At 39.7% G+C, this 9914-nt stretch overlaps 1 protein-coding gene, 1 long non-coding RNA gene and 1 other non-coding gene across 6 annotated transcripts in view; 1 reads left to right on the plus strand and 2 right to left on the minus strand.

Annotated features, from left to right (window-relative positions):
* Positions 1–7332, minus strand: part of LOC117655596 (putative RNA-binding protein Luc7-like 2) — a 50086-nt gene extending 42754 nt beyond the window's left edge. For 3 of the 4 annotated variants that reach the window (XM_034403177.3, XM_087873144.1, XM_034403179.3), the window contains exon 1: positions 539–817. In XM_034403177.3, coding sequence (XP_034259068.1) covers positions 539–599 — 61 coding nt within the window. In that variant the 5' untranslated portion in view covers positions 600–817. Of the gene's footprint in view, positions 1–538; positions 818–5817; positions 5937–7151 lie in introns of those variants that run through there. The other variant, XM_060694598.2, reaches the window with a different exon arrangement.
* A 26-nt stretch (positions 7333–7358) lies between these two features.
* Positions 7359–9914, plus strand: LOC117655598 (uncharacterized). The gene is made up of 2 exons (XR_004588729.3): positions 7359–7528; positions 9369–9914. It is a non-coding gene; the product is annotated as an uncharacterized LOC117655598 (long non-coding RNA).
* Positions 8145–8217, minus strand: TRNAR-CCU (transfer RNA arginine (anticodon CCU)). The gene has a single exon. It is a non-coding gene; the product is annotated as a tRNA-Arg (tRNA).

The following is a 9914-nucleotide window of genomic DNA, read 5'->3' on the forward strand; positions in this document are numbered from 1 at the left end:
AAAATCACACTGCTTAAAATAAGCCACCAGAAATATTTTAATATCAGGGATAGGAATTAACTTGAAATGATGGTTTGGGTCAGATTTCCAGTATCAAAATATGTGTGCAGTAGTAGCAACAAGCTGAGCGCCTTTTTCCTTTCTTCTAATCAGGCAAGTCTGCTGACGAACAATAGAAAGGGCACAATTTCACATTTCTGTGCTAATGAAGACTAGATCCTTTTGCAAGAATAGTATGAGCTTACCCTTGTCACACTCCTAATGCCCTGGAAACAAATATATTAATCTTTCCGTTACCGAATACACAACTCTTTCTCCCGTTTCCTGAAACGAATCGTACACCCAAACCTTCCCGTTATCTTAGTGCCGAAACCCGGCCTCTAGTCCCTCACCCTTGTCTGAGGCCCGTCCCTAATGGAGAGAGGAAAAGAAAATCGAGACACAAGCCCTGCCAATCACCACTCGGGGCCTTTCTGTTTTTCCGTCAATATCCCTCAGGGAGGTTTCCCCAGCTTGACTAGTAAGCAGCACTTCTTACCGTCACGGGAGGTGCCCATGAGTTGGTCCAGCATCGCGCGCATCTGAGCCTGTGCCGACATCCTGAAAATGCGCGGGGCCCGAGTGGGCCGGCCAAATCCGTATAAACCCCGCCCACAGCGGCCTAGAAGATAATCGAACCTGACGCTGCGGTCGTTTCTCTCAGAGGCCGCCTAAGGCGGAAGCAGGATTCTTTTTTTTTTTCTCTCTCTCGCTGAGCTCGGGGTAGTTACAATGGCGCGTGCACCTTCCGTTCTTGTCGAAAAGGAACAGAAACCGCCTCGCGCCCGGCGTTACCTCACGACCGCGACTACCCCGCGCGCCCGACCTCTCCACGCTTGCCTCCAGTGGCGTACGCGCGCTGCCTGGAAGTAACGGACATCCGTGCGCGTGCGCTTGTCTCCCGCCTATACTTACTATTAGTTTCCTTCTGATTGGCTAACCTGGAAACTGAATCAGGCAGGAACGTCGGCCTTTCTGCCTTTGCTGATTGGGTTGACGAGTTCGTTGTTCCTTTAGATTCGCATAGGAGCTGATTGGTGGCTCAGTGTGGTCTCTTTTTGTGACGTAGTTCTTTTCATTTGGATCGCAACGCAGCGCGAGCCTTTCATTTGTTTATGTCGGAAGTAAAAAAATTCTTCTGGTAATACTAAATAACTTTATTTGTGGGTCTATTTACTAAATTTATCAAAAGAGAAAATATAAGCAGAAGCAGGGATAAATGTTATTCCAAAATCCATGGTATTGGATTTTGTTATTCCGTGGTATTCCAAAATCTTGTGTTCTCCATAGAAACCTATAGATTTATTGTATGATTATTGAATAAGCTTTCACAGGTCACAGTCCACTTCAGATGCACATATAGATAGTTCTCGACTTACAACAGTTCATTTAATGACTGTTCAAAGTTATAACAGCACCGAAAAAAGGGACTTATGACCATTTTTCACATGACCGTTGCAATAGCCACGTGGTCACATGATCAAAGTTCAAATGCATGGCAACTAACTCATATTTATGATGATTGCAGTGTCCCAGGATCATGTGATCACCTTTTGTGACCTGACAAACAAAGTCAATGGGGAAGCCATATTCACTTAACAGCCATGTTACTAAGTTAATAACTGCAGTGATTCATTTAACAACTGTGACAAGAAAGGTAAAATGGAACAAAACTCATTTAACAAATGTCTCATTTAGCAACAGAAATTTTGGACTTAATTGTAGTCATAAAAGTCGAGGACTAACTGTAGTCCTGACACACAGACACACACAATGGTCCTGGGAAGAGAAGAAGTATGAAAGGCAATGAGAAGCAGAACTGCCTATAATTAATTACTACAAGTAGATCTCAATTAATGAATGAATCCCACAAAATGGGATTATTCACATTATTCAAAGTTACATTTCTGTGGAAAATATGGTAACTGATTCCAGCTTGATGGAAGAGGCAAAATATTTAAACATTCATTTTATATTAGTTATAGTAAAGGATAAAAAGAATTGAATTCAATTGTATGTATAGCAAAGTCACAGAACAATTATAGAAAGCAAAATAAAAACTAAGAATTATAAATATAATTTCTAAAAGCTTACACTGACAAAAAAATCTTTTATTGTCTCAAAATATTTTAGTAGAATGAACTACTGTTTTTCTTTAAATCTTTATACATATTCTGATAGATGTATTCTGATATTCTGATAGAGTGTTTTATCCACACCTAACTTGCATATTTCAGTTGAGATTAGGGTCAACATAATTTTTTGCTTCTTGAGCTCTGCAGCTCAAAAGATATTTTCACTTTCTGTGACAGTGCATTTCACTTCCACAGAACTATTTTCCAAGGACTAAGTCATCCTTTTCTCGGTTTTGCATACACAAAATTAGTGTCTAAATGCATTGTACCTGTGTTAGCCTCAATTATTTATGTGCTAGTTTCACATTGACTGAGAAACTGAGTTGCATTAAATGTGACCTGATATCATTTACAATTTGCATTACATTGAATACTGAATCATTTAAACTCACACCATAATCACAAGTTATCTACATTAATAAAGAAGTAAATAATGTATTAGGCTTTCAGAAAACTTAAGAGCTGGATTTTTTATTTGCAAATTTGTCCAATTATAGTCAATACTGTATCTAGATATTTGGACAGCATGAAATAAAAACAAACTGATTTAAAACTATGATAAAAAAAATCAAACCATGTCTCACTTATTAAGACACAGATTGAAACTGTGATTGTAAAGTTGAAAGGTGAGGAATTATAAACAAAATCAAAACCTATTGAGCTATCTTGAAAGTGAGAAAAATAAAGTAGCTATAAAACTGGGTAACAAAAGACATAAGAACAAGTTATAGGAAGGAGTTACGTTAAAATACAATTGATTTTAGCTAGCAGTCAACACCTGGTAGCTTTTGCATGATGATACATAAAAATTACCAAGATTATATTATAGGGAGATTGGAGTGAGAGTAATCGATGCAAACTTGGTTTGGATAGGCAGCCTTAAAACATGAGAAAATCAAGGCATTGCAAATCCATCTATATGTTATTAAAACTCTTATTCCTTTAACCTGTAATAGGGTGAAACAGTGCAGCATAGGACAACTTTTTGAACCAAGGTACCTGAAATGGGCTAACTTCCAAAATCCAGGTGCCAAGACTCATATGGAACTAAGATTTTATAGTTTTTATAAAACATTATATGAAAAAAAATCATAAGTTATGACATAATACAAAATGTCGTAAAACATTTCCTATGCTGTTGTTTCAATATGCTATATAGTTCAACATGTTTTTTTCAAGGCAGATACATGTATAAAAGTATCACAACTTTTCCAGTAAAGCAGTTCATTAAAAGCTCTGTCATAGTTGAAGGCATGATAAAAAAATATCACTGAAAGGATGATCCAAGGAGTCATGAGTTGTCCAGTCCGTATCCTACTAAAACACTGCCCTTTAACTATATGTATTTTTTAACAGTTCATCACAGGGCAACAATTTTTGAACCTCAACTGGACTAATTTACAGAAAGCATCCAAAATCTGGAACCAGTAACTCCTGTGGAATTGAAATGTGGCAAATTTTATAAAATGTTTTGACATAATATAAATTATCACAAAATATTTCTTGTGGTCAGTTCTTGGTGTTTGACTATGCTATAGTTCCAGGATGGCAAACCTGTGGCACACGGAGCCATTTCGCCTGGCATGCGTGGCATCACCCTTTCCTCTTCCGGGTTTCTGGCGCGCATGTGCGCGCAACGATCAGCTGGCCTTTTTGTGCGCTGCAGTGCCGGAAACTGGAAGAGGTGGTCTTCCATTTTCCTGCGTGAGCATGCGCGCTGGCCAGCTGATCATCACGAGCACATGTGCGCCAGAAACCCAGAAGACAATCTGGCCAGCACGCATGCGCCAGAAACCGCAAGTTCATTTTCAGGTGTGTGCATGTTCTATTGGCAGCTCCTCTTCCGGGTTGCAGCCCAGACATGCAAAGCGTGCGTGCTCCCTTTTCAGCACTCGGTGCCAAAAAGGTTCTACATGACTACTATAGTTTAACATGGGTTATTTTTAAGGCAGATAGATCTTTGAATATCTCCCTGAATTGAAGGTAGTATGTTAGAAGCTTTGCTATTGTTGAAGGCATTGAGGAGTGTGGTAAGGAAATAGCTCTGAAATGATCCAACTAGTGACAATTTGTTTAGTGTCTGTATAAAATGAACTGGAAAGACTATATTCAGTGGATTCCAAGTTGCCTATCATTGCAAGAGCAACTTTTCTTCTTCCATAGAAAAATTAAATACTAGAAATTTTCCTGTACTGCATAGACACAGTTACATTGATTAATGTGATAAAAATGGTTTGCAGAAAATCTTTTGAATTCTAGGTTAGGTATTTCATGATGAAATTGACTTTGATAATTCTCTTAATCATAATGTACTTTTCATTATACATAAACATTAATTATCCACAATCCGTGGATAATGTAAGTTAAGTGGTTCAAGCTAGTTTTGCATGACAAGTGGTATATACTCTATCTGCAAAGGCACTAAATGATTGTCAATAATAAATCAGATGGTGATACAGCTGAGGTGACAAAAATGTGGCAAGTCAGATGGTAATCAGAGAACCCTGGTGCTATGTTCAGGGTTCTCTGATCTTTTCTGTGATACTATTTCATAGCAAGATTTTTGTTGTTAAAATACTGCACTTATTAAGATATAGACCTCAGTTAATAACATCCGTTGAGACTGGAATTGCTGTTGCTAAGCATTGTGGTTTGTAAAGTGCAATGTCATATGATCATGTAGTTTAGCAACAGCAATTCCAACATACCTAATTGCCATTGTTAAGTGAATCATTGGCTCTCCCATTGACTTTGCTTGTTAGAAGCCAGCAAATAAGGTTGCAAATGGTGACTTTGGAATGCTGCATGTTGTAATTGTGAGCCTGGTAGTGAGTGCCCAAATCACTATCAAATGATTGTGGAGACATTCTAATGGCTGAATTTAACGGATTGAACAGTTACTGAATGAGTGGTGTAGTGTCCCAATCCTGGAAAATTATCTTGCTAAAGGAATCCAAGAATTCAGAACAAGTGCTGTGCTATATATTATATTGCAGTGATGGCTAACCTTTTTGCCATCGCGTGCCAAAAGCAGGGGGAGCATGGGAGGGGGGTCGCGTGCATGTGTGCCCACACTCATAATTCAATGTGCCTCGCCCACATGCATGCGCGCACGACCATGTTCCCCATGCTTTTGGCATGTGATGGCACAGTGGGCACAGTTGGCCCGTTTTTCACCCTCCCCAGGTTCCAGAGGCTTTTTTGGAGCCTGGGGAGGGCAAAAACGGACTTCCTCACCTCCCCGGAGGCCCTCTGGATGCCGGAAACAGCCTGTTTGCTGACTTCCAGTGGGACCAGAACGCCCAAAAATCAGCTGGCCAGCGCATGTATGTGCACTGGAGCTGAGCTTGAGCAACGCTCGTGTGCCCACCAATATGGCTCCACGTGCCACCTGTGGCACGCGTGCCATAGGTTCACCATCACGGTTATATTGTATATGAAACATAGACACTATATCAAGCTAGAAATGTCTGTATGGCATACACACATTTTTATTTAAACAGACCATTTTGAAAAAAAATACAGCTCAAAAATTCTTATGAAATAGTTAAATCACATTTATGGTTCCCATCCCTTTCCTCCAGGCTGTTGTGGTAGTTTAAATCCTACAAGTCCTGCCATTACGTCTAGTGATCGTTCTCCTTTGCAATGATATTCCTTATGTAGTACTAAGTGTTCCCGGATACTGTGCAAAAGACAGAGATAAGTAGCAGCCTGAAAATGTAAGTCATGCTGGGCTTTGCAGAGTTTTTCACTGGTTACCTGGAGTCAGAGAAAAGACATAAGAAACGGTATTGTTTGAGTCTAATTTTCAATTCAGATAAAATACATTTTTAGCTTACAGTAACTTGAGGCAATATGTGTGTGTCCAGTAAAGCTGCCAAAATGTTCACTTACATTTTTATTCATTTTTTCATATAATCCTATCCTAAGGAATAACACAATCTTACCTTGTACATAGACTTTCCCCATGTGCTCTGCATTATAATTTCATGTCTATGGAGATTCTCAGTCATCCAGGTCATGGTTGTCCCGAAGGTGCTTTTTCAAGAGGCAACTGGACTTTCTGGTTTTTCTTTGAAGACGTTTTTCAAAGACAACTTCAAAGAAAAACTAGAAAGTACAGCTGCCTCTTGAAAAAGCATCTTTGGGACATTATAATTTCATGTGACCAAGATGGGAGGTAAGGTTTAAAAAAAACAACCCTTCCAAATTGCCTGAAATAAGCCTTTCTCAGCAGCTTTTTCCACTCCTGCAGTGTAACGTTCCACATGTCAGAACTCCATAATTGCAACTCCTCTGCCTACAGCACAGTCCTCATTCCATTTGCTATGGCCCACAGCTGCCATTCTGTATTGCAGGGGTCTCCAAACCAGGCAGCTTTCAGGCTGGGTGGGGGATTCTGGAAGCTGAAGTCCACAAGTCTTTAAAGTTGCCATATTTGGAGAGGCCGCTGTATTGCATTATGTTCAAACGATGCAATGCGTTTAATATCTTGAAATTCACATCGAACACAATGGGGCGGGGGAGCAGAAGAGAACGTATAGCAAGTCTTTTCATGAAATGGCTTGAAACCTCTTCACAAAAACTTGCTATCGTACGCTGTAATAATTTAGCTTTAACAGTATCATGAATCAGTACAAAATTATCATTTTAGTTAACATTTGCATAAAAGCCCAGGTGCCTAGTTTTAGGATCACCACAGCTTCGCCAGTCCCCAAAACAGAACTTCTAAAGCTTAGAGCAGTGTTTCTCAACCTTGGAAGCTTGAAGATGGGTGGACTTCAACTCCCAGAATCCCCCAGCCAGCGCTGCTGGCTGGGGGATTCTGGGAGTTGAAGTCCATCCATCTTCAAGCTACCAAGGTTGAGAAACACTGGCTTAGAGGAAAACGCCATATTTCAAGACAAAAGAAGCAAGCCGTTATTAACGCAAAGCTCGGGCAGATTTCGAGTATCAGCACCGGAATATACATACCCGATGGCAGCGGAAAGCTTCCTTCAAGTAACGATATGCTGCCTTGTTTCGGTAAGAGACATCGCTCCCTCCTAAAGCATAACGGAGCTCCTTCGATAAACCACGGAAAGTGCGAAGAGGCGACCCGAGAGACGCCATTTTGCTTCCGCTATTGGAATGTAATATCCAGCCAATCAGAGAGCCCCTCTTTCACCCAACGCCCAATCAAAAAGGTCTGGCAGCTTACGAGACCAACGGGGCCTTTCCTGATCGTGTTATTTTCACCTTCAGTTTCGGAGCATCCTTCTAGAAGCGCAATATTTGAGCGGGACGCGAGCATCTCAGGCACGATAATCTTCTGTTCCTGATGTATTGTAACATAGTTGCTATCAGTCCAGGTATCGGAGCTTCATCTCATCCATTAGTCAGGAATAATGATATAATGGAAAGCATGAAATAATTAGAATATATCGACGGATTTCAGACCCGTTTGAAAGCAGCAGGAAGGCAAGCAAAGCTTTGAGCCTTTTCTTTCAAAGCAATTCCCTGCTTTATTTGGTCCTTGAAAGGGTTCGTGTCGGCCCATTAGAAGAGCTTTCCGCGACCCGCTACTCTGGAAGTCGTATTTTAGCTGAATCTGCGGGGGCCGTAAGTGGTTCCTAACATGCCTAAAAGCGAGATTTCAGCAAAAGATTAATATATACTATCTTGTTGATAGACATTTAATAGGGAGACTATTCCCTTAAAACGGCCAACGAAATACATTTTATACTGAGCTAATTATATTCAGTGCTCCAATTAGCCAAAATGTATTTTTTAAAAATATTTTTCTTGCTCTATTAATTAAAAGAAGGAAGTCTTCACAGAGCATTGTTTTTAGTGAGCCCCAGCATTAGTTACTGTCTGGGCTCCGCTATGATTTGTACTTTTGCATTCTGAAGCAGGATTTTATTGTGGATCAGCAATTTCCTAGGAGGGGAAAAAAAAACGGACATAAGATCAAAACACACAAACCACCCCAGATGGGACTCGAACCCACAATCCCTGGCTTAGGAGGCCAATGCCTTATCCATTAGGCCACTGGGGCTACCACAAGCCAACTTCTTCCAATCATCTAGTTAACATCACAATCTTTCGTATATTAGTCCCACCCCTTCCGATCATGTTAGATATTCATGGCTAGTAGCGCTCAATGCTTTAAACTTCCGAAATCAAGTCATAGATGTTTATGCAGTGCACGGTACACCGCAAGAGTAAGACCCATATGAAACTGGATTCAAAAGCTTTCTACCAAACCACCTGCATTACTTTGACAGTGGATATTAGAGCAAAACATTAACTTGTCAATTTTGTTCAGGTACCGATTTGCATATAAGTAGGAATAGATGTTCGAGGACGAATTGTAATAGAATGTTTATTTCTTTGTTTCATTTATAAATGGATTTTAGAAATGTCCTTATATTTGCTGCATTTGAACATTTCTCAGGTATCACCAACACTTTCCTAGGCATGGTGTAGCCTATCTTCTGTCCAGGTTTTCAACATTTGGCGTACTCTATATGTATTATTAGTTATTAATCCCACCTTTTTATATTTAATTGAATAGGCGAACATATCTAATATTCCAGCTATTTTCTCCATAATAACCCTGTGAGATGAGTTAGATTGAGAAAATGACTATAATCAATTTTTCCTCTTCCTGATATTTCCCCCCCCCCCAATTTATGTATTGGTCCATAATTCATATTATTAAATAGTAAGAGTAAAAAAACAATAAGAGCCAGAAGTTTAAATTCATTCTTCCAGTTAAGACTGCAAAAAGGTAGTGATACAAATTATGCTATATCCTATAGCCAAGCATTACTGTCCTTCAGTCACAGTGCACACTAGTTATGGTTCTTTATAAATTTAATGAAAGATTAGTGCCTTCTCTAGCTTTCTTTCTCCTCTAATGCAGCATTTCCAGCTGGAAAAAACACCACCAATTGCTCTTCATAATGTATGGCAGAGCAGAACTGGGAGACCCTGAATATATATGCGCAAGATTTGAAACCAAAAGTTTAATTCTTAGTGAAATGTGTAAATCAACATAGAGGTTTTGGCACACAAATGCTAGGCCTTCAAAGGACTGAAATTTTCTTGTTCAAAAATCATCTGCCTGACAGAGTGGTGGGGCAGGGAATGACGTAAAGTGGCATGAGAGCAAACTGACAAAATTCCTCTTTCTCATCCCTACAGATGGTTTTTTTTTTTTTTCCCAGGGGAATGTTGGTCTGGAAGATGCCATCTGAGAAATTGGTCTAACAGAATTGAGCTTGCAGACAACTGACAGATCTCCTATATCTTACTGACCTGTGAATCATTTAGCAACCAACATGAACAGAAAGCAGGATGCTCCCAGAGTGCAATGTATTGAAAAATATCTGGAAAAAGTAATAGAACAACTGTATTATTTTCACTTTATAATCAAATTATTTTCTAGGCTAAGGCAAGAACCTTTTCAGTGTTTCACAGCTTCTGCACGAGTTGGTTAAGAAGTTAACTGATAAGTGAAGAATGTCCAAGTGGTCAGCATGCAAATCTGACCAGAGGAATGCCAAGTCATGCTAAAGTGGTCAGCCTGCAAATTTTTGCCAGAGGAATGCCAGTCATGCTAAAGAGTGACATTCTTGTATCCTAAACTATCTTGACTGGGTGTCTGTGCGTGAAATATTTTAAAGCAACTGAAAATCTGTAATGCACTTATTTGCTATACAAGCAGCAATAAAATGCGCTGGAATGTTA

This window comes from Pantherophis guttatus, chromosome 7, assembly GCF_059756535.1.
Source record: "Pantherophis guttatus breed Tessera chromosome 7, ASM5975653v1, whole genome shotgun sequence".
Taxonomy (NCBI): Eukaryota; Metazoa; Chordata; class Lepidosauria; order Squamata; family Colubridae; genus Pantherophis; species Pantherophis guttatus.